Raw genomic sequence first — 23,463 nt, 5'->3', positions numbered from 1 at the left:
CCCTGGCAGTGCCCACTCTTGCTTCCCGCCTGGGCAGCTCAGCAGGAGGTCAGACCTCTGTTGCCATGATGCCGGCTTGATCCGCGGAAAGGATGCCCCTCTCCTCTGCAGCATCTCTTTGGAAAGATCAAGCGTTTTTGTTCAAGTGCTGGATTTGCCCTGGGAATGAATCCAGAGTCTGTGCCCATGCAATGGACATGTCCCGGTGCGACTGAGTCTGGCACTTGCAGTGGCCGCATGCCTGTCTGCAGGGTGTCGGGGGAGGGGGGGGGGTCTCTCAGTGCTTCAGGAGCCGGCATGGGATCTCCATGATTGATCCTGCACCCATTTCCAAGGGGCTGTGCCCAGCAGAGCCGCCCTGGTGCTGGGTTTGCTGGGCTAGTGGATGTGATGTAGCCCGAGGCTGGTCCGTTGGTGCTCAGGACCAGGTAAAGCTGGATGCTGCCAGCGCCCCTCCCTGTTGACTGTTTCAGTTCCTACCCGTCATGCAGAGAGCAGAAGCACATGCATGCACATGTGTGTGTGCATGTGCACGTGTGCGCGCGCATATGTGTGTGTGTGTGTACCGTTGCCCCCTGCTAGCAGACACTGATGTGACGTTCCAGCAGCGCCGGCTGGCAAGCAAAGGGCCGTGGGGAGAGAGCCGGGCCGTGCATCTACCACCTGGGTTGGGAACTGCCCTGAGCGCGGGCACTGATGTCTCCCTTCCTGCCTCGGGGAGGTTTTCGGAGGCTCCCCACAGCAAGACCAGGTCCCCGTGGCACAAACTTCCAGCTGCAGGCCTTGAACTCGGTGCTGCGTATCTGGGTTGACATGGGGCATAGGGGTGACCGGACCACAGTGGGCAGGGCTCCTCGACGTGGCTAATAAAGCCCATGGGCTGATTGCCCAGCCCTGTCGGTACGTGCCAGCGTCACTGGTGGGTGCACAGCCTCTGTGCCCGGCTGCCTTGTGCTGGGGGGCCGTGGAGGTCTCGAATCGGCTCCTGGCTCTGCTGTGACCCTCATGCAACTCCCTGCCCACGTGCCTCAGTTTCTCTGTGGCCATTTCGAAGGGGCAGTGAGTTGTTGTGAGAGTGGCGATGGCGGGGGGGCATGGCTCCCATGAGCCCCCCCCCATGGCTGGGAGCCCTCCAACAGCTCTCTGCAACCCTTGGCTGCGCTGGCAGCTGCCCTGCACATCTGCATGGGCTGGTGGCGGGCATTCAAAGGGGCTCTGTGTGGCCAGCTGGGCTTGGGCCAGGCGAGGGGGGTGCGGGGAGGATCTCCACCGTGCCCAGCGAGTCTGACAGTCTTTTGTGCTTGCAGAGCCTGGAGGGGGACCACGCCGTTCTCCAGAGGATCAGGAAGTACGTGAAAGCGATCCACGGCTCCGGGCTCAGTAAGTTATGCTGCCAGATGCTTCGGCAGGCCCCGTGATGGAGGGAAGCCTGTATCGCTGATACCCCTGTATCGCTGCCCCTAACCCTACCTGACCGGGGGGAGGGATGGGCCTTTCACCTGGTGCCCTGAGCTCTGCTCACCTTCCTCTTAATTCCCCAATTCATCGCACTTTTATTATTAGCATCCATCTGCCGTGCGGGTCTCCGCCACGCTGATGGCAGGAGGGGGCCTAGCTGAGGCCAGGGGAGTTCCCAGGTCATTTGCTGCAAGCAGATGGAGCTGAAGCCCAGGCAGTGGACTTGTGGGGCATGCAAGGGGCAGGATCGGGGTGGGGCTGACCCAGGAAGCAGGCCCAGACTTTGGGGCTGGAAGGGGTCCGGCCAGGTCCCCAGCAGCCGTCAGAGCAACCCGGTGCAGCAAGGCCTTGGAGAAGGGAGGGACCTGCTAGGAGGGCAGCTGGGCTCAGGGCAGCAGTGATGCACTTTGGACCGTGACGCTGGTGATTGCTGCGCTGAGCAGCTCTGGATTTCCCTGCGCCGCGCTGGCTCGTCCCTGCCCGGTTCCTGCTGCTGGCAGATCCCCTCCCAAGCAAACCCGTGCCCTGCCCCGGGCTCTTCCAGCTGCGCGCTCTCCAGGGAGGGATCGTCGGCTTCCCTCTCCATCCCCCCTGGTCTGCCTCTAAGGACCAGGCCAGCAGCAGCAATTCACTGGGGCTCCTGCGAAAGGTCCCATGCGGGCAGCTGGCACTTGCATGCTTTTGAAAGACATGGACGAGCCCGGGCCCCTCAAGCACCCGTCCTAACCACTGAGCCGCCCGTCCTTTCCCCCCTGGTTGATGTGAGCGGTGTGGCCCTTCTCCCGGCATGGGGGCTATTAGGGGGGTCAGGGCTGGCGTGGACTGCAAGCAACGCCCTATTCCTTTAAATAGGCCTGTAGTCCCACGTGCGAGTCCACCGCGGTGGGAGGGCCGGCGGGGTCGCCGCTCGGAGTCGTCGCGGCCTTCACAATCGACGAGCCAAGAGCGATTTCAGCAAGGGCAAGAAGTGGCCACGCAGTGCACGCGGGGAGGGGACGGGCAGCACGGTGGGAGCGGAGAGCAGAGCAGCAGACAGGGCAGGGAGCGGAAAGCAGAGCAGCTGATTGGGCAGGGAGTGCAGGGCAGGGAGCAGAAAGCAGAGCCGCTGATTGGGCAGAGGAAGGGGGTCTTGAAAGGGTGCATGTCCTGTCCCCCGCAGCGCACGTGGAGAACGAGGAGCAGTACAGCGAGGCCCTGGAAAACTTCGGCAGCAACCACCTGGCCCAGAACAACCACGAGCTCTCCACGGGCTTCCTGAACCTGGCCGTGTTCACCCGGGAGGTGACGGCGCTCTTCAAGAACCTGGTGAGCGTGCGGTGGGCGCAGGCCGGACCCCCACCCCTCTGCCTCTTGCAGGTGGCCCGTCGCCACTCCCCGTGGCCTTCCTAGGAGCCTGCAGGGAAGGGGGGCGGTGGGGCCGGGGTCACCTCGAGAAGGGGGTAGGAGCAGGCACGGCTGCCTCTTTTGCAGTGTCCCTCCCCACGTCCCCTTTGGTTCCGGTGCATCCGTCCAGGCCTGTCGGGGTGGGATCCCCTGCAGCAAACCCATTGCCTGTCGTCTCCCCTTGCCCGGGCATGCCCCAGGTGCGTGCAGCAACCCGCGTGTGCACTTCTCTGCGTAGGGAGAGCGTGTGCGCGCCGTTGTCCGGTGACACGTGTGCTCAGGCACAGGTCGGCAGCTCTTGGGCCTGCCTAGAAAGTGGGGGCTGCTGGAGCAGTGTTGCACGACCCCGGGCTCTGCTTGCTGTCACCTTCCCTCTGCCTGACCCAGCTGAGCCCGGAAGTCCCCTCCCGTTACCGGCTCGAAAGCTTTCGGGGTCCAGCCACCTGCCAGCCTCCCGTGCGTGGTCAGGGGAGACCTCCCAGCCCATGTGGAGAGCCACAAAGACCACAGTCGACGGCTGGGGCTGCTCCCTTGCTTGCTAAATTGAGCGGGTCTCCGTCACAGCGGAGCCCACCAGAGCAGCTCCAGGCCGAGCAGCGCATCTCCTCAAAGCGCGCCTGCCTCGGCCGGCTGCAGAAGAGCCAGTGCAATACGGGCATCTCCCTTTCGCTCTCCGCTGGGGGCTTGTTTCTGCCACACGGTGCGTGCGTGTCCCCCGTCCTTGGGTCTCTGACCTCGTTGGCCAAGAAGTGGATTGAAGCCCTGCGGAGACGTACCCAGCAAGGCCCCCTTGAAGGGGCAGGGCATGGTGGGGGGCACGTGACAGAGCGGCAGCCCGATGCAAGCCCAGGAGCGAGCATTTCCTTGGCATCTCTTGTTTGAAAGCAGCAGGGCACTGCTCGAGGGGCCGAATGAACCTGAGCGCTGGTTCCCTGGAGGCATTTGGGTCATTGCGGTATAGGAGGAGGGTGCTGAGAAGGGGCCTGGGAGCAAGAGCCCTCGCACTGGGGCCTTGGAGACTGCCAAGCCCTTGGGAACCATCAACCCTAAAGCCCTTGGGCATGTCATCCAGCAGCCCGTGCAGCCCCGGGTCGAGCGGGTATTGCTCTGGGCGCAGGGGGCAGATCAGCAATGTTTGACCCGGGTCCGCTCCGGTAGCTCCTCCTTGTTCTCTCCGTGTCACCCCAAGGAAATTCCCAGCCCCGAGCTCTCTGGAGCCGTCTGCGAAAAGGAGTCGAGCCAGTTCCTCCGGTTCCCGCAGGTCTCCCCGTTCACGCACATGCCTGTACGTGCCCTGCACACGCCCTGGTGCAGCTGTCGGTGTGCACGCACGGCAGGGGCGTGAACCCTGCAGACAGTGGAAACCTTTTCATTGCTTCTCCCCCGAGGGCGGCTTCTGCGGGCAGGGTTTTTTGGCCCGCTTTGTGAACGGGTGCCTGATGAGGGCAAGGGCTGGATGCAGGTTGCTCCCGGTACTCGCAGGGGACGTCCGTCCCAGCTGTACTCCTCTGTCAGGGCTCGGCAGCTGCTCGCTCTCGTGGTCCATTGCAGGAGGCCGCGGTGGCACGGGCACTTCAGGAGCACGCGGCCCACCTAGACGGTGCGTCCGGCCCCTTCTGCAGCCTCCGGGGCAGCCTCCTGGCTCCAGTGACCGCAGCGATTCGAAATGGCTCTCGTCCCGTCCTGCCTGGCCACCCAGGGGGGAAACCCAGAGCGGGGCCAGCTGTTCTGCCTCCGTGTGCCAGCTGCTTGGGGCAGAGCTGCCAATGCGGGCAGGGAGCCGGGGGTTCCTCCCGTGGGGCAGGGATGCCGGGACACCCTTGCAAGCACCCGCATCCCTTTGCAGGAGGAAAGGACGGGGGGATTGCTGGTGGGGGCCGGGATGGGGACACCTGGGCTGTGCCAGGCTCCCCTGGTCCCTTCTGTACCGGGCTGGGACTCCCCGTCTGCACCCGCCTGGACCCCCCCGCGATGATCTTCCCAGCCAGGGTCAAGGGTTGGGGTGGAGGAGGGGGAAGGGGCAGCTTAAGGCCTGAGCCCAGGGAGTGGTGGCATTGCCAGGGCTACAAGCAGGGGTTTGGAAGCGCTGCCCTGCAAAGGGTTAAGTGTGTGTGCACCAGGCTAGCTCTGGCCACCCAGGGGGGCTGGCCTGGGTTCAATCCCCTCAGGCAAGGGGGGGCTGACCATGTGCAGGACCGAGCTCGCTCGCGCCCGTGCTGGCGTGGCCGGGCCACAAACCGCATCAGTGCTTGGCCTGCTCAAGCCCTGCTCTGTTCCCGCGGTCGAAAGCAAGTCTCCGGCACCGGAGCGTGCTACAAAGAGACTCGTGAGATCGAGAGCAGCTGGGAGAGCTGCTCCGGGTTAGGTTTCATCTATCCCAGGGCCTCCTAGCCTCCTTGGGCCCCTGCGAAGGCCCACGGGGCAGGGCACGCGGCAGAACAGCAGCCTGATAAAAGCCCAGGAGCGAGCGTTTCCTTGGCGTCTCAGGGCACCGCTCAAGCGGCCAAATGAGCCTGAGAGCTGGTTCCCGGGAGGCATTTGGGGGCTGCACGCGGCCCATGGCCTTCCCCCCAGCTCGAGTTCCCCCATCAGCTCCCTTGTTGACCAGCTGGTCCTGACCGCCGGCGCACACGAGGATGCCTAGCGCGAGGAAACCCAGTGTCTCGGGGTGGAGCCGTGCTGGGTGGCACGAGGGGCTAGGGGCTGCCTCTGCCACGGGTAACCAGCCCTGGTACCCGGCTTTTCTAGGTGCAGAACCTGAACAACATCATCTCCTTCCCCCTGGACAGTCTGCTGAAGGGGCAGCTGAAGGACGGCCGGCTGGTGAGTGGGCAGCAAGCTCGCTGTGGGGCTTGGAGGGTGGAGGGGGTCTGACTTCCACATGGTCCCGTCTCCATCCCGGCGTGAGCCCTGTGTCTCGGAGGGTCTCCCTCTTCATTGCTAGCAGCAAACGCACGCGCCAGCGTGCCACCGCCCAGCCTCTCCCCCGAGGCTGTGAATCCCAGCCAGGACGTGTACCCGCCGCGCTGTGCCATTGCCCAGGAAAGCGGCACACAGCGCTTTAAGCTACAGGGGCTCTCCCAGGCCAGACTCTGCACTGTTAGGTGTATCATCTGCATGGCAGCAGTGCCTGGAGGTCCTGCTTCAGCTCCAGGCCCCGCTGTGCTAGGCGCTGTACAGAGCGGGAGAAAGGCAACCCCTCCCCCAAAGGCCGGTGGAGAAGACAAACAGGAAAGGCTGATGCCCATTTTATAGAGTGGGAAACTGAGGCACAAGAGCCACTAAGTGATGTGCCCACAAAGGGAGGCATCCATGGCGGAGCAGTGCTGGGCTTCGGTCCAGGGACCCGCAGGCAGCAAGGGGGCTTGTCCTTTGCCCTCTGCCCAGCTGCCGCAAGCTCCTGGGCGAGAGCAAGCCCTGCACAGCGGGGTCAAGCCAGTCACCGGGGCCGGCCCAGGGCTCCTATGGGAAGGGCAGATCCGAGCCATGCCCAGAGCCCGCGACAGGCAGAGCCGACGGCTCACGGCGGCCGCTCTCTCTGCCCCGCAGGACTCCAAGAAGCAGATCGAGCGCGCCTGGAAGGATTACGAGACCAAAGTGTAAGTCGCCTGCGGGCGCTAATCCCCCTCTCCCAAACAACAGGGCTTTGTGTGGGGGCTCCCGCCTGCCCGCTGGCATCCCGGCTGCACCTAGGACTGTGCCCCGGTCCGCGGGGCCCCACAGCGGTGCTGGGGAAGCACTAATAGGACACTGGGGTGCCCTGCTGCCCTGCTCTAGGACGGAGGGAGGGTTCAGCTGTTCCCACTTAGCTGTTCCTAGGTTTTAGCATTGCTGGAGGCCGGCCTCTCCCAGGCCCTGGGGCTGGAGCCGTTCTCAACAGCACCCCCGGCCGGCCTGTCTCCCCAGAGCAAAGCTGGAGAAGGAGAAGGAGCGAACGCGGATCGCGGGCGTCATCCAGGCAGAGCTGTCGGCCACGGAGATCACCGAGGACACGCAGAAGGAGCGCCGCCTGTTCCAGCTGCACATGTGCGAGGTGCGTGTCCCGGCTCCAGCCCAGGGTCCCCCAACCATCCCCTCCCCACCAGGAAGGGACGGAGCCAGCAAAGGCAGGCGGAGGCAGAGAGGGAGACATGCCCAAGGTCCTATGGAGAATCTGTGTCAGAGCCAGCTATCGAACTTGCATCTCAAAGCCTGCAAGGCACGGCCAGCCTTCCTGACCCCTCTCTAGGGCTCGGCCAGCTGAAGTCCGGCCCTGCCTGACTTGATGTAGCTGCCATGCAAAGCTTGGCTGCAGCCGAGCCAATACATCATGCCCCAGGCTTTGAGCTAAGCCTCCCTGAGACAGGCTAGTAGCCACTTGCATCCAAGAGGCGCTATGACTGTGAGCACCTGCGCAGGACTAGCCGTGCGTAGCAGCGCTGCTTGCACAGTTCAAGGGGCCACGATAAGCACACGTGTGCCATGGGGCAGGCGGATCTGTGTCTCCTCTTCCTTCTTGCTCCACTCACCCCATTAGAAGAAGCCTGTAGGGCTGCAGGGAGCCCTTCTCCACCCAGGGGAGCCCCATTCAGAGCCACTGCTTGACGCATGCTGGAGGGGACCCCCCAGTGACACGGCACCGAGCCCTTGGCAGGCTGGAGGTGCCCGTAGCCTGGGCTGGCGTGCAGGGGAGGCCTGGCTGAGTTGCTCGGAGCCGGGCAGGGAGGAGGAGGGTTAAGGCATAGTGGAGCCGACAGCCGCTTTGCAGCCTTGTTGTGGTTTGGGGCTCCGGCCGGGAGCCAGGCAGTGAGTCATGCCTTTGAATAGCTTCACTGTTAAATAAATAACAGCACATGGAAGCACTCGGCGCAGCGCCGGGGAGGGGCCCTGCGCGCTGCAAGCAGAGCGGAGAGGTGTGGACAGGACCTTGCAGTCTCTTCCAGGCCCCGGTCCGGATTGTGCCAAAGGGGTTTCTCCCCTTGCAAGATCCCTGAGTGCGCGTGGGACTTGCAGTTGTCTCTCTGTTGCCCTTGGGATCGCCCCCATGCCCCCATCCATGCCAGTCTGGAGAATCCCTCTTCTCTAGGAGCAGTGCAGGGTCTTTGATCCCTGGCCCAGCTGTTCCCATTATCCGGGGCTTTTCCAGCCAGTGATTTATAAGCCGCCGTGCCCATAAGTTTCCAAGCTGCTGCCTGCTCGGGGTGGGTCGGGATAGATGGACCCTGGTCCATGAGGGAGCTGCGTGTCCCCCGGCTGCAGCCAGCTCCCCACGGGCTGCTTGTGCCACCGGGGCCCAAGGCAGGCTGCTTTTGGCTGCTGGCTGCTTCTCCAAGCTAGGGCAGGACTGTGACAGCCTGGGGATGCTGGGGTCTGGTCCTGATGGCAGCTGGCTCCTGGCAGGTCTTAGGGCTGCTGCTGTGTCCATAGACTCCTGCGTGCATGGAGCAATTTACTGAGTTTTGCATGGAGGAGATATGTTCAGAGTGCGGAAACTGAGGCACAGACAGGGGAAGGGACTTGCCAGAGGTCCCCCACAAAGTCACTAGCAGAGCTGAGACGAGGACCCAGGCCAGGGCACATTGCACCCGCCGCTTCGTGCCCCTGTTGCTGGGCCTTCCCCGCGTCCATCCAGCCGCAGGGTGCGAGAAGCAAAAATATCCTGTTCCTTCCCGGCTGGGAGGCCACGTACAGGGAAAACGCCAGGATTCAGGCAGCCCCCTTCCCCCTGCCCCTTGTTCCAGCAGACATGGGATCTTCCCAGCAAAATCCTGACCCTCGTCTAGCTGCCAGGGCCAGGGAGACCCCCGCCAAACCGCCGCGAGAGCTTGCATTCGGCCTGGACCCGCTACAAGGGAGCAGAGGGGGTCGCACTGCTTCCAGGCTGGGGTCAGTTTAGGGTGGACGGAGCTCGCTCACAGGAGCGAAACCCGCCTGGTTTGAAGGGTGCGGACAGAGCGGTGCCACCAAACGCGGGCAGCCGTGCCGTGCCCCCACCACTACCTGGGACCGGTTTGGTTGAGGGCCGCTCTGATTCCTTGGCGGGTCTCTTGTCTGGTCCCAAGAAAGTTTCTCTCGGCTCAAATCTGGCTGCAATAGCTTACTTGCCTGGCAGGGGACGTACCCTGACCACGATGGTGGCAGGGGAAAGAGTGTGACCGAGGCAATGCGGTTCAAATGGCGCTGTGCAGTGGAGGGTCGCACCCTTGCCTGTTTGCAGACTTGACTCCCGACGAGAGCCTCATCGTTAGCCTCCCACTGGCCAGCTTCCAGCGGGAGGATCTCGGCTCCGCGCCGACTTCATGGAAACGGGAGACTCCTCCCTAGCTTGCTCCTGCGGCCGTACGGCTGAGGGCAAGTGAAACTCGGGGGCATCCGAACCCCAAGTCTCCGGACATGCATGTAGGATGCCTGCCGAAGGATTTGGAAGTATGTTGAAGCCCCAGGCTGGGGTGGGGGATACGTGTCGGTAGCAGGGCCGCTTACGGTTCTTGAATGATTCAAACGGATTTGGACCTGCTCTGGTTAATGAAAAATTTTCCTTAAAAAGAAAATTTAAAAAATTGACCCCAATAGCTCTGCTTTGCACCCAACACCAGGAGCTGAACCTGAGCTCGGCAGCTCCTTGCAAATGCTTAAGAGCAGGGCAAAAGGAAGCAAGAAGTCCTGGGTTTCTGCAAAGCCTTGCATGGCCCAATGCTATCAGAGCCGCTGCCCCCAGCCTCCTGACTCTGGTGTGTCCTCTGCGTCTCTAGTACCTGCTGAAAGCCAGCGAGAGCCAGATGAAGCAAGGCCCAGACTTCCTGCAGAGCCTGATCAAGTTTTTCCACGCGCAGCACAAGTAGGTAGCACCCGACTCCCCGCAGGAGCTCGCCCCTCCCTGGCACCGGGAGATGCAGCTCTGCAGTAGATCTTGCAAAGCAGCGAGTGGCCAGGGTTCGCCTTGTAAAAACCCAGCTGACTTCAGTGACTGTGAACACCTAGGACAAGGGTGTGGACCTCTTCATTCCACATAGACCCCAATTTAGCAAAGCACGGAAGTCCCAAGGGAGCTTGAAAATGTGTGTTTGTCGCATATGGGTGACCTTAAGGAGGTGCGTTGAGCCACAGCAAGGAATATTTAACTAGCGAGATATCCCGCAAGCGGTCACTTTGCTCAGCATCACAGACCCGCTGCGGAAGCAGTCTCTCTGCAGCAGTACAGCACCCTGCACATTGCAATAGTCTGTATTTTTCCCCTGTGTGGTGCATTGGTTCCTTACCAATTGCATCAACAATACGTCCAAGCCCCCTCATGTGAGGACCTCAGGGTGGGTCTGGAGAAGCAGCATCCTGCATCTTCCCAGTGGGGACAACTGACAAGAGTCTCACCCAAGGTTTGATAGTGGTGCAGTAGCAGAGCTTACAAGTGGAAGCCAGGAGAGGTGACAGCAAGTGGTTGGGGTTTCTTCCAGCCCATAGTGTGGACGTGTTGAGACCTGGGGCTCTGGGCTTCGTGCTGTCCCGATGCAGATGCGGGCATGTCTGCACTGCACTCGCTGCTATGCCATGTGGCCATGCCAGGAGAGAGCCAGCGTGGGCAGGAGCTCCAGGGTGGAGGCTGGATGCGAAAGGCCCGATTGCATTTGGTGTATGGCGTTGCAATGCCTCTGCATAACTTTCCTCTCTCGCTCTCCCCTGCCCCTTCCCTCACTTCTCTCTCGGTGACCAGCTTCTTTCAAGACGGCTGGAAGGCGGCGCAGAACCTGCACCCGTTCATTGAGAAGCTCGCTACCTCCCTGCATGCAGTAAGTGACTGTCGCCGGGAGCTGCTGAGGGTTGCAGCTGCTCAGCCCTCTCTAGGGTCATGCCCTTGATTTTGGTTTTGTTTCTCAAAGTGGACTCCAGTGCAGGGTGCGAACCTGCCAGGGGGAACCCCTGGGGACCTCCCTCGAGGCCGAGCTGGTCCCGGGCATTAGACCAGTGCATTTCCCTTGCATGGCAGGGAGATGGGAAGAAGTGACAGTGATTGAAGTGTGCTGTGGGTAGGGTCCCTGGCAGGGTCTCGCTGCTGGCGCTGGGTACATGCACAGCCCCTGCTCTGAATTTTAAACCACCCAACAGAGCCTGATGAACCAGCATCGACCAGTGCAGACCCCAGTACAAAGCCGTGCTTCCCTAACCTACTAGACCTGCCTGAATGCATCAGTGACCAACTGGGGATGTATTTGGTAGTCAATGGAGGTAGCCAATGACCAACTGGGGATGTATTTGGTAGTCAATGGAGGTAGCCAATGACCAACTGGGGATGTATTTGGTAGTCAATGGAGGTAGCCAATGACCAACTGGGGATGTATTTGGTAGTCAATGGAGGTAGCCAATGACCAACTGGGGATGTATTTGGTAGTCAATGGAGGTAGCCAATGACCAACTGGGGATGTATTTGGTAGTCAATGGAGGTAGCCAATGACCAACTGGGGATGTATTTGGTAGTCAATGGAGGTAGCCAATGACCAACTGGGGATGTATTTGGTAGTCAATGGGGGTAGCCAATGACCAGCTGGGGATGTAGCTAGCCTGAGACAAAAAGAGATGCAAAAATCTAGAAGTCCTGGTTCAGGATGATACCTTTTATTAGACCAACTAAGAAATCACACAAAAATGATCTTTTTCTGCAAGCTTTTGGGCTTACAGATTTCCATCTTCAGGTTCCTCTGTGGAAAAACAAAGTTTATTTCCTACCTATGGTGACTTTTCAGCATCTTTAATTTTCCCTGAGCCTGATGAAGGGCACATGAGTCCTAAAGCTTGCAGAAAAAGATCATTTTTTTGCGAGTTCTTAGTTGGCCTAATAAAAGGTCTCATCTCTGGACCAAGACTTCTAGATTTTTGCATTTCTTCAATGACCAATTGCGTGCTCCAGAGCAAACACTGCTGCCAGTTCGTGGCAGAGCCAGGCTGCCAGGCTGGTGGGTGTTGAGACCGTGCACTGTTTTTCCATGGGTACCTTTGCTTCCCCGGTGTCTGATGCATCCCAAAAGCCACGTCTCGTTTGGGAGGGTGTCTGATGGAGTTTCACACGTGTTGCCTGGAGATGCAGCTGCTCCGTGTGGCTCCCCTCTAGACTAGCCTCCAGCTGCCCTTCTCTCTCTTCTTGACCTGAGCATCCGCTGCTAGCAGAGGGGTCCCCTCCTTTGCGATGCCTGGCTTGGCCTGGCCAGCTGTGGGGCTCAGGTGAAGCGTGGCCCCTTGGCTGCCAGGCGGGCAGTATGGCTGCGGCTGGGGTAATGGTCCCATCCAGCAGCTGCTTCTCTTCCCAGCTGCAGCAGGCCCAGGAGGAGGAGGTGAAGCAGCTCACGCAGATCCGCGACTCTCTTCGCAGCACCCTGCAGCTGGAGAACAAGGAGGTGAGGCTGCTGAGCGTGGGATGACCCAGTGCCTCAGCCGAGAGACCGCTCCTCGGGCTGGACAGGAGCTGCCTGCCCTGGGGAGGGGGGTCCCAGGGTAGGGTAATGCTGGGGCTCAGCTGCTCCTGGTCCAAGAGGCTGTGCAGATGCCCAGCAGAGTAAGACGTTGTCCCAGAGGATGCTGAAGGTGATGGGACCGGGAAATTAGGGACCTACAGGGTGCAAGGTGGCAGGAGCAAGAGGCAGAGCACAGCCGGGGAGGGCTTTCGGAGGTAGTCAGGACGGGCACTCGGAGATCTGGGATGATCGGAGGAGACTTGGAGGAGATGCGCGGGGCTTGTGAGGAGGAAGTGGCTGGTACCACTTTGAAAGTCTTTCTCCTGTTCCCCTCGGTGAGCTCAGGAGAACCTGAGCAGGAAGAACTCGGGCGGGGGCTACAGCATCCACCAGCACCAAGGGAACAAGCAGTACGGCACGGAGAAATCAGGCTTTCTCTCCAAGAAGAGCGACGGGTGAGCACGAGACGCCCCCTCCGTGCTCCTGTTACCAGGACATGCTGCTTCCTGGGCCCGAAGCGATTAGTGGCCCGGGGGGCTCCTTGTGGAAGGGGCAGGGACAGGTCACCGAGGATCAAGAGGTGGAAGAAGCGGTTGGGAAAGGGTTTTTTTGCCCAGTGCCCTCCAGCAGGTCCTACTAGAAGCCAGCAACGGTCCTTTCTGGGTTAGTGGGATTGCCCCTTTCCTAAAGGCCCCACTTACCTCCCGCTGCAGCCGCGGCAGGGAGAACGGGACCCAAGGGAGATGTTGCCCTGGGTCAGGACTGAGGCCTCTTGCCAGCTGTGGTCTTTGGGGTTACCAACCTCCTACAAAGGCAGAGAGAGAAGAAGCCTCGTAAGGGAGTGGGTGGGGAGTGAGGGATGAGGCCCTTGCAGCAGAAAGATGGAGACCTGGGGAGCGTCTCCGAGGTGCGTCTCACCCCACGTAGCCCAACGGGGCAAAGCTCTGCCGAAACCATTGCTGAGAGGAGGCCATGGAGGTGGGCGCAGCCCTGGCTGCGGGGGGTGGTGACATGGGGGGCACGGCGCAGCCCCTCACTCCCCGCTCTGCCTGCCCTAGGATCCGGAAGGTGTGGCAGAAGAGGAAATGCGGCGTGAAGTACGGGTGTCTCACCATCTCGCACAGCACGGTAAGGCCCGGTGGCAGCTGGGGCAGCCTCAGAGCTGGTCCCCCCGGGCTCAGTGCATCAAGCAGGAGCTGGGAGCGATTTGCCTGGAGGCTGCAGGTTTCATCGGTTCAGACCCTCCGTCCAGCCATCCTTTTCTTTCCCTCTCCCCTGGGTGAGCACACGAAGAGCCGGCGAGGCTGCGGTTGTAGGCTCCTACGATTGTAGGAAAGTCAGGCTGGAAGGCACCTCCTGATCTCCTCTGGTCAAGCCTCCTGCTCAAGGCAGGGTCATGCCTGAGTAAACCCATCGCATAGATTTCATAGACATTATAGCCATTAGGGCTGCAAGGGACCTCGCCCAAACTAGAAACCGTGCAGTGCAGATGGAAACCCTTGAAAATATCCATCTCTGCCTCATCCTGCCATGCTCACCTTGTGGGCAGCCACCCGCTTGTAGCCTCAGCGTACGGCCCAGAGCCGTGCAAAACAGGGTAGTTTTGTTTTCCTAGAAGCCCGTCAAAGGTGAGAACCGAATCTTTTATAGGTTGTACCCTCCCAATGGCAGTCTAGCACTTGGGCAAGATCAGCTGTTCATGAAATGTTGGGCAACCCCTGCCCGGGTTTGGGTTTTAAGGATGCTTTAGATTGGAGACTGCATAAAAACTCATCAGTTGCCAGTGGCTCATTGGAGAGCGAGATTGTGCCTATGAGAGAAACCCTTCAGTGCCTTGTCGAGCAGAAAGAGGCGGCTCACAGACTGGTAGAGAAGCAGGGCTGGAAGGGGCCTCCATAAGCCATCTAGTCCAACCTACCCAACCCAGCATCGCCAAACCATCCATCATCCGTTAGCAAAACGACACAGTCAACCCTGCTGCAGTCTGCAACCAGTTAGCCCAGTCGTCTGAAGTCAGGCAGGAGGCAGGGTGGGGTGAGAGAGGCAAGAGCCCCTCGAGGGTGCAGACGGTAGACAGAAAATAAGTAAAAAAGGGGTCTGCCCTCCCGAGGCAGACGGGGCAAATTGCAGCTTGCAAGAGGAAAGCTGCGCGTACGTGTGCTGCAGCAAAGGTCCCACGCTTTGGCCCAGGAGAGCAGAAGGAGGCTTGGGTATTGTCTGGGGATAAGGTGGAGGAAGCCGTGGCCCTCCGAGACCACCGGGATCTGGGCTCTTCCCCACGGGGACGTCTCCCTTTGCTCACGGTTGGGGCCCAATGCCTGCGTTCCCTGACGCTGACCGGTGCCCCGGGAGGCCGGTGTCCCCTCTCCTCGCGTCCTGCTTCTACCTATCCACTCGGTTCCCTGCACAGATCAACCGGCCTCCCGTGAAGCTGAACCTGCTGACGTGCCAAGTGCGGCCGCACCCCGAGGAGAAGAAGTGCTTCGACCTCGTGACGCGTGAGTGGGGTCTCGCCTCTGGCAGTGCAGCCGTTCCTGTCTGGGTCTGGGTCTAGGAGGCCATTTGGGCTCTTGAAGCCCCGTGCATCTGGTTAGGAGATGCCTCCCCCCCTGCAGCTCCGGACACCCTGTCCGATGGTTACTGACCGTCAGACCGCAGGGATTTCGTCTGCGTGCGGGCAGCAATGAAAGCAAGGCTATTCCAGCTGGAAAAGTTCCACCAAACTCCGAGGCAGCCGCCTCCGAGAGAGATTTCTGCCCTGTTCCTTCCCCCAGCTGGTCTAATGCTGCCTCTTCCCCCCCAGCCCCAGCTCAGCCCACACATCTCGGTGTTTCTGACCTCCAGACACACTTTCCGCAGCCTCTCCCTGGCTGAGGATGCCCATCCCGTGGTCCCTTGCTGATGGCTGCAGGTGTCCCTTGTGCAGTTAAAACGAGGTCTGCCAAACCCGTGATTCTCAGGACTCTGGAAGTAAAAGCCAGCAGCTTTACGCTGTGAAAAGCCAGCTGCTTGGGACATCTGGAGCTGGGGGCAGATCCTGCCGGGAGAACGGAGGCATCCTCAGACATTGCAAGCTCGGCTTCACCTCTCCTGTCCTTGTCCCTGCAGATAACAGGACGTACCACTTCCAGGCGGAGGACGAGCAGGAGTGCCTCGTGTGAGTGGCTGCAATTAGCCTTTGGCTCTTGGCCGCATGCAGAGGGCAGGCTCTTTTGCACATGCACACGGGAAGGTGCAGGTCGTCTTTGCATCAGCGGTCAGCAGGAGAAGAGGCACGAGGCCTGGCAGAGCCCCGTAGACGCTGTCCTGTAGACAGCAGTGGGCTGGGGAGACATGGGCTGGTGCATTGTAGCAGGGGGCTGGGGGCTTGCTGGGCATCACTTCTGGCCCCATGCAGGTTGTATGAAGCCTAGTGGCTAGAGCATGGCACTGGGACTCGGCACTGTTCCTAGCCCTGCCACTGTCACGCCCTCAGGCAAGTCACTTAAGCCCTCCGTGCCTCAGTCTCCACCTCTCTAAAATGGGGACAATGAGGGAGCACATCTGCAACTGCTCTCCTGTCTAGAAAGGGTGGGGGGGGTCTTTTGTTCCTTCCTCTGTGTCCCCAAACCCTGCCACTGACCCCTACCCCACCCCCCAGCTGGGTGTCCGTGCTCCAGAACAGCAAAGATGAAGCCCTCAGCAACGCCTTCAAGGGAGACCCCGGCAGCTGCATGGCCTCGGCCGGGGGGGCGGCCGACGGCAGCCTGCAGGAGCTCACCAAGCTGGTCATCGGGGAGGTGAAGAGCCTGCCGGGCAACAGGCAGTGCTGCGACTGTGGGGCCCCAGGTAGGTCCTGGCACCGCAGAGCCGGAGCCGATGCGTGCGGAGGGGGGAGGGAGCCGTCGCGCTGTGTGCCCCTCTGCTCTCCCACCTCCAGCTACATGATGGGCATCGTGTGTGGGGGGCGATGGGGTGAGGGTCCTGGGGCTGGGAGCTCCCGGCAGAGGCGAGGGTGCAGGGCTGCTGGGTTTCTCTAAGGAGCAGCCCTCGGCCCGGCCATAGGGAGAGCAGGACTAGACGGGGCCGCAGCGTGCTGGGGGCTGCGACAGTGCTAGCAAGCAGGGCGTGCTGCTGCCTTGCAGATCCCACGTGGCTCTCCACCAACCTGGGCATCCTGACGTGCATCGAGTGCTCGGGCATCCACCGTGAGCTGGGCGTGCACTATTCCCGCATCCAGTCCCTGACCCTGGATGTCCTCAGCACCTCCGAGCTGCTGGTAAGTGGCTCCCGTCTCCCCGCGGAGGCATCGTCTTTGGCATCTCTGCCTCCCCTGCCGCTCTGCCCATCCCGAGCAAATTGGATGCTTATCTTGCTGGGATCCTGTGACCCCAGCTGACTTCCTGCCCTTTGGGCGGGGGGCTGGACTCGAAGATCCTCTGAGGTCCCTTCCAGCCCAAATGTCTATGAAATCTATGAAATCCCCTCCCCGTCCCGAGCCCTGGCTAGAGGAAGGGAGGGAGGAAGGGATCAAGTAGCATCCCTGTTCCTTTGGGATCGCTCCCCAGAGGGTCCGAGGCACGTGGTTGCTGGCGCTCGAGCCACGGCGGGTCCCCCGCTGCCTGGTTTCTCCTCCGTCCCGCAGCTGGCAGTCAGCGTCGGGAACGCCCGCTTCAACGAGATCATGGAGGCCACGCTGCCGGCGCAGGGGAGTCTGAAGCCATCGTCAGGCAGTGACATGTGAGTAAGAAAGCTCCTGCGCTCCCTGCCCCGAACCCGCCAGCCCTCGAGGGAGGTGGGGAGTCGGGGTCTCTTGCTACAGCCGTGCCTCGGGGCTGGCCAAGCCTCTCCCTCCAGGAGAGGATGGTTTGATTCGACGTGCCTGCCTTACCCTTGCTTCAGGACCCTGCAGCCAGGCACGGGCAGTGGTGTCTGCCATGCCCCGGCTGAGGTGGCACCTCTATGCCCCCTGCCCCGCAGGAGCGCCAGGAAAGAATATATCGTGGCCAAATACATGGAGCGCAAATTCGTGCAGAAGACGGGCAGGGAAGACCCTCACCGGCTCTGGGAGGCTGTCCGCAGCCGGGATGTCTTGGTGCTGCTCCAGGCATTTGCAGAAGGGCACGACCTAGGAAAACCTCTGGCAACCCCCGACGGCCAGGTGAGCCCTGCCTGGCCCTTGCGTGCACAGTGCTGGCTAAGGGCACCGTCTCCTCGAGGCCTGATGCCGGCTGGTTCCCTGGCGTCTGCATCACGGGAGACTTGTCCAAGGTGCATCAAGGCCATTGCAGGCCTGGTGGGGAGCCCAGCTCACAGCTTCCCATGGGGCCTCCAGCAAACCCAGTTCCCAACCTCCCATGCTGGTGGGATCTGACCCAAAGAGTGTGGGCTTGAGCATCCAAGACTGGTAGATGCCTCCCAGACCATTCCCATTTGGTCCCAAACCCCGTTTTCCCCTGGAGAAGCAGTTTTAATGGCAATGGGACCCATATACTGGTACAGCTGGCTGCGTCTGGTCTCCCGAATGGGCAGAGCACTGGGGTGAGGGTTAACCCTGCTGCTTTTGCTCCCGTGGCAGGACCAGGGCGAGCTGGCTCTGCACGTGGCCGTGCGATATGCAGACAAGTCCTCCCTGCCGCTGGTGGACTTCATCATCCAGAACGGGTAAGGCTCAGGGGAAGGGGCAGCCACATCAGAGCTGCACACGCGTCAGGTCTTGGGAGCCAAGTGCATCCGGACCAGGAGCAAGCCAGAGATGGCTCCGGACAGTCAAAAACTCTCCTCCCCATGAAACCCAGCACCCCCGGCCATTGGAGGGGTCTTCCCAGGTGTGGCCCAGTCTGTTTCCAAAGCCGGGGGGAAAATGCATGAGATTGCAGCCCCCCTTCCTGCCTCTTGAGAGGCCAAGCAAAAAGCAGGAGAGAAAACGTCACCCCAAGGGACCCAGGACGGCAAGGACAACAGGGAGCTTGGACATGGCAGGGTACACAGGCAGGGATGCTATGCCTGCTAGGGAGGAAGGCATGCAGGAGCCGGGGATACAGGGCAGGTTGGTGGACAGCATGATACGAAGTCCCCGTGCCGGAGCGAACAGGCCAGTGCCATTCTGGGCTGGGGACATGGCAGGACTTTCTTGACGGGTTTCCCCCAGGTTCATCTGGTGATGGCTTGCGTCAGGGATCTAGTGGTTATCCAGCCAAGGGAGGCTCTTAGTCCACATGCAGGGCAGGCCGGCAGCCTTCTTCCCATTTTACAGATGGTGCAACTGAGGCACCGTGTGGTGAAACGACTTCCCCGTGGTCTCATGAGCGGGGCAGCATGTCCCATGCTCCACGGGTCTCATTCTAGCTTGGGGGAGAGGCCCAAGACTCTTCCTGGGGGCCTCCCACATCCTTTAACTGCCTCTGCCTGCTTGCACAGGGGGAACCTGGACAAGGCGACTCTGGATGGGAGCACGGCCCTGCACTACAGCGCCCAGTACAACCAGCCCAACTGCCTCAAGCTGCTGCTGAAAGGGAAGGCCGCTCTCAGCCCAGGTAGGCTTCACGCCTAACTAAAGGGAATTCCTCCAGCATTTTTTCACAAATATCTTTTCCCGGTTTTAAATCGGTATTTCAGCTAGAGATTATTGACCGAGCGGCTTGTTGTACGCGGCGTGTGGATGGAGCGTGGTCAGATATGTCCATGTTTCATAATCGTGTGTTACCCCTAACCCACCTTCTGTCCACACACACGCAACTCGTTAACCTGAGTTCAGTCCTGTTTTCAATCCTGGCCAGGCTGGGGGTCAGAGCACAGGTTTAGATTTCATTTTTGCCAGTAATGTGGTAGTGCGGACACAGATGTAAGTGTTTTGCCCTGGGACGCCCAGGCAGAAGAGCCCAGTTCTCCCAGATTTGGCTGGGATACAACTGGAGCAGTTCAGTGTATTGTTATGGTTGCTGGTATCATCATTAGCACAGCTTCAATTACTATTCCTGTGATTACTACTAATCATCTCTTTAAAAAGTCTGTGGCAGTGGGTGTATTGCGGGTGCATGGCTGCGGCCCAGTGGCACCCTCTGGGCACCCCTTTTTGGGGGGACTCCCTGAGCCTGGGAAAGGAGCGGGCATTTTCTGGGGGCTCAGACCCAGTGTCCTTTCTACCCCTCCAGTGAACACGGCCGGAGAGACAGCCTTGGACGTGGCAAAGAGACACAAACACACCGAGTGCGAGGACCTGGTAGGCTGGGCCCTTTGTGGTGGGGTGTGTATGGAGGGGAGCGGTGCACAGCCCCTCTCTTGGGATGGGGCAGGGGTGCCTGGCATTGGCATGGGCCCAGCCCAGGGGGTCTTGTCCCAGGACAGAGGTGGGAAGCAGCAGGTTCGTGCTGGAGAGGAAGCCGGGGAGGGTCCTGAGCTGTGAATTGGTATCATGCCCGTGGCAGGGATGGCAGCCGGGCCCTGCACTGAGTGGCGTTTCTAGCCTTGTTTGCCCGGCCAGGGTTGGGGTGGGGGGTAGAGCGCAGGATGAGATTTAACTTTTGCTAGTAACATACTTTGCAGTAAGAGTGAGTCCTCCAGTGTCTTCCCACAATTCCCTTGGACCCCCCCAAGAAAGAGCGGTCCAGTTCTCCCACACTTGCCTGGAATAAAATCAGCAATTCAGATAATTGGGATGACTCTTATTATTATTATTACTGTTATTCATTATACTAATCCATTCAGATTCTTCTTGTTATTATCACTGGGACGACTATTATTGTTATTATTACGGTTATTAATTATACTAATCATCCCTTAAAGAACTCCGCGATGGGTCTCCCAGAGCCCCAGTCCTGCACTCGCACACACGCACACGCTACCCGTGCAAATGCACTAACTCGGGGCTTTGCACCACAGTCGCTCCCAGCGGGGCACTAATCACCCGTGTTAACTCTGCAGTGAAGATGTGCCCTGTTGCACTTGGGGTTGGGGTTCATAGCAAAACGCCCCTGCAGTAGACCAGCATCCTGGCAACTCAGTCGTGTGCTGGGCGGTCGTAGGAAGATGGGTCGAGGGGAGATGCATCCAGGTGGGGCAGTTCAGCTCCGAGGTGTGGATGCCACTTGGCTGCGGGGGCCTAACTGTGTCCCTGATGCCACGCGTGGCCCTGTTTTTCCTGGCAGCTGGAGCAGGCGCAGGCCGGGAAGCTGAACCTGCAGCTGCACGTGGAGTACGACTGGGAGGCCCCGCAGGAGTACGCCTACGACAGCGAGGAGGAGCTGGAGGAGAAGGTACCAGTCACTCGGCTGGGCTGGGCTGGGCTGGGGGCATGGACCTCACTGGCATCCCTGGGTCAGGGCTCGCAGCCCCCTGCCCCACGTCATGCCAGGCACGCAGCCCCCTCCTCACGGACCCCCATCCCCATTGCCCCTCGGCTCTGGGACGTGCTTGCTTGGGGTTGGGGCTTGGATGCAGCTGCATCCCTGCAGCTGCCCTTGCGAAGCGAGGGGCTGGGCGGGCAGACCCCCGGGGGGCTCCCTCCTGCTGACGGCTGCGCCGTCTGCCCGCCCAGGTGAGCCCGCTGCAGCGATCGCTGAAGTCCACGTCGTCGCCCACCATGGGCCAGCCCGGCCTCGCCTCCCAGAACCGGTGGAGCTGCACGGGCATGGACATCACCAACAAGACCTACGAGTCCATCCTGGTCCCCTCGCGGCCCAGCCCCCGGCGCTCAAACAGCGAGGAGATTCCCCCGCCGCTGCCGGTCAAAAACCCTGCCCGGGGGGGCACCCGCACCAAGCCCGGTAAGCCCGTGCAGGGCTGGAGATGGGGGGCAGAGCTGCGGGGAACACCTGCGTCCCTAAACCCCCTGGGCAGCAGATACGGGCCGAGCTGGCCGGAGCGTGGGTGCATGCCCCAGCCAGGGGGTCTCCAGGGTGTTAGCAACTGTGATGGGAAGGAATAACCAAGTGCAGGGGTTATTTGGGGCTCTTGGATCCCAAACAGAGCTGGGGGGGCGGCTCCGGTTGGTTCATGCTCTGTCCTAACTGGCTCCCCCGTACCTGGGAAGGGCTTTACAGCTTACAGGGGCCACAGGTAGGCCCTCAGTGAGCAACCAAGGACCCAACAGGCTCCCAGTTTGACCAGCAAACCCCCTGGGACACGCGCCCCCTGATCTCCCAAACCTTCCCTGCCCAGAGCTCCCACGCCAGACCTCCGAGCCCCAAGTCAGCAGCCCACCGGAGGCCCCCGCCATCCGAAACCTGTCCACGTCCAGTGCTCCGGGCACCTTGGACAGTGGAGCCGGCCGGCAGCTCTCCACCTCCCTGAGCCCCACGGAGACCTGGCGCGCGGCCTACTGGGAAACCCACGCGGAGCCGGAGAGCGGCGCCCAGCGGAGGGGGGCTGAGACCAGCCAGGCCACGGCGCCACCGCCGGAGGCCGGCACGTCCCCGGAACAAGGGCAGCTCAACCCTGTCAAGTTCAGGTAGGCAGCGGGGATGGGCACCCAGCTGGAGTCACTCCTGGAGGTGCGGCAGGGGCTCGGGGGCCGCGCCGCAGGAGCTGAAGCCGCTGGGCTGCGGTGCCTTCTCTCCACGTGCTGTGAGCATGGAAGCGGATGCGGTCTCATGCCTGCAATGAGCTGCGCAGTCCTCTGAGCCCATGCACCGTGTATGGCAGGGCACCGCTGCCGTCTTGCTGGCTGCTGGTTGCACAGCACCAGGCGCAGTGCCTCCACACTGGGGACTCTGGCTGCACGGACAGTCCAGGCTTGTGGCCTTTTTGGAAGAAGGAGAAGCCAGTGCTTTGGAGGGGCAGCACGCACAGGAGCGGGGGGAGCTGGGGGCACAGCACTGCCCCTTCCCCAGGTTTCTTAAGCAGCCTCACTTTGCCCCCCACAGATCAGAGAGCACCCGCTCCTACCGGCGCATCAGTGGCGGTGCAGGGGGCAAAGCCTCCAGCTCGGCCCCCGCCCCGCACAGCTCAGCCGGCCCCGAGGACCTGCCTCCGAGCAAGGCACCAAGTCCTGCCCCTGTGCCCATGCCCAGGAGGTTTGCTCCGGTAGGTACCCGGCGAAGGAGGGCTCCCTCCCGTGCCTGCCCAGTCTCCTCCCGGCACCCTTGACCTTGAGGACCCTGAGCTCCCTGCTCTCCACTGTGTTGTTGGAGGGGAAGGGGATCCCGGTGATCCCTCTCCCCCCACTGACATGCGCTGCTTGCTGGGGCAGGCCAAGGTGAGGCAGAAGAGGGTGAAGGCTCTGGTGGACTGCAAGGGCGACCGAGCCCGGGAGCTGACCTTCTCCAAGGGGGAGGTGATCGTGGTGACCCGGGAGGAGGATGAGCAGAGCTGGGTGAGTGCCGCGGCGGTCCTCGCCTCCCTGCCGCTTCCCAGCGCTGGCCCGGGTTCCTCCGAGCCCGGCTGTCTGGCTGTGCCCCTGCCCAAGGCAGGTGACCTGTTGGATCAGGCGCTTCGGAGGGCTTCACGTGAGTGCAGGGGTGGATCGCCATCAATCAGCCCCTCCAGCATGCTGCTGCACGCAGCTGGAGTCCTCCCATCCTCTGGGGCTTAGTCCCCATTGGGGTGCAGAAGCCTCCCACCCCTCAGCCCTGCATCCCTGTGGCTTTGCACCCTCCCCCTGGGCAGCCTCCCCGCGTCCCGGCCTCAGAGACGAGAGCCCATGGCCGTGACCCCCCTCTGCCTTCTGCTCCGGGTTTGCAGGTCGGCTTCATCGAAGGAGACGGCTCCAGAACGGGCATCTTCCGGGCCAGCTCCGTGCACCTGCTGCAGGACTGAAGGGCGTCCACCTCCCTTCCCCTGCAGCGCAGAGGGGCGGGGAGCTCTCCTTGGACCTGGCACGGGGCTGCCGGCTCGCCGCGCCCTCACCCGAGCCCTGCGTGCTCCTCGCTTCCCTCACCCCCTCCTGACCTGGCCCTCCGGAGACTGGGCACCGCAGCATGTGGGGCCGGAGCTGGAGCTGGGTGGAAACCCCCCGCCGCGATCCTTCTGGACAGCATCGCTTTAGGACTGGCGTGGGTCTCTTGTGCTGGGTCAGGCCGGCTCTGCCCAGCCTTGCAGCTTGCTGGAGGACCCGGACCGCAGGGTCCCGCATCTGAATCAGCCTGGGACAAGCCTCCTGGCCCTGGCAAGGCTGAGGGCACTGGGGAGGGGGGTGAGCTGCGGGGGGGTTTCAGACTCCGGGCCACAGCTGGTTAGGAAGCAGAGAACCGGCAAGCTCGGTGCACAGGTGGGGCAATAGTTTTTC

General features: G+C 61.4%; 1 protein-coding gene across 3 annotated transcripts in view; it reads left to right on the top strand.

The window, feature by feature from the left end:
* The window catches only part of ASAP3 (ArfGAP with SH3 domain, ankyrin repeat and PH domain 3), a 46,052-nt gene extending 23,040 nt beyond the window's left edge, over positions 1-23,012 (top strand). For 2 of the 3 annotated variants that reach the window (XM_019512524.1, XM_019512525.1), the window contains 25 exons: positions 1,308-1,380; positions 2,618-2,763; positions 5,590-5,664; positions 6,391-6,440; positions 6,748-6,874; positions 9,573-9,658; positions 10,529-10,604; positions 12,117-12,203; positions 12,606-12,715; positions 13,319-13,388; positions 14,671-14,758; positions 15,369-15,417; positions 15,901-16,088; positions 16,385-16,518; positions 16,885-16,979; positions 17,142-17,400; positions 17,818-17,903; positions 18,660-18,775; positions 19,394-19,461; positions 20,387-20,494; positions 20,776-21,004; positions 21,399-21,687; positions 22,103-22,262; positions 22,429-22,551; positions 22,920-23,012. In XM_019512524.1, coding sequence (XP_019368069.1) covers positions 1,308-1,380; positions 2,618-2,763; positions 5,590-5,664; positions 6,391-6,440; positions 6,748-6,874; positions 9,573-9,658; positions 10,529-10,604; positions 12,117-12,203; positions 12,606-12,715; positions 13,319-13,388; positions 14,671-14,758; positions 15,369-15,417; positions 15,901-16,088; positions 16,385-16,518; positions 16,885-16,979; positions 17,142-17,400; positions 17,818-17,903; positions 18,660-18,775; positions 19,394-19,461; positions 20,387-20,494; positions 20,776-21,004; positions 21,399-21,687; positions 22,103-22,262; positions 22,429-22,551; positions 22,920-22,994 — 2,967 coding nt within the window. In that variant the 3' untranslated portion in view covers positions 22,995-23,012. The remainder of the gene's footprint in view (positions 1-1,307; positions 1,381-2,617; positions 2,764-5,589; positions 5,665-6,390; positions 6,441-6,747; positions 6,875-9,572; positions 9,659-10,528; positions 10,605-12,116; positions 12,204-12,605; positions 12,716-13,318; positions 13,389-14,670; positions 14,759-15,368; positions 15,418-15,900; positions 16,089-16,384; positions 16,519-16,884; positions 16,980-17,141; positions 17,401-17,817; positions 17,904-18,659; positions 18,776-19,393; positions 19,462-20,386; positions 20,495-20,775; positions 21,005-21,398; positions 21,688-22,102; positions 22,263-22,428; positions 22,552-22,919) is intronic. The other variant, XM_019512526.1, reaches the window with a different exon arrangement.
* The last annotated feature ends 451 nt before the right edge of the window (positions 23,013-23,463 follow it).

Source organism: Gavialis gangeticus, unplaced genomic scaffold, assembly GCF_001723915.1.
Source record: "Gavialis gangeticus isolate Ggan-Ray unplaced genomic scaffold, GavGan_comp1, whole genome shotgun sequence".
Taxonomy (NCBI): domain Eukaryota; kingdom Metazoa; phylum Chordata; order Crocodylia; family Gavialidae; genus Gavialis; species Gavialis gangeticus.
The sequence above is the reverse complement of the archived record's forward strand: the minus strand, read 5'-3'. Positions and strand labels throughout refer to the sequence as shown.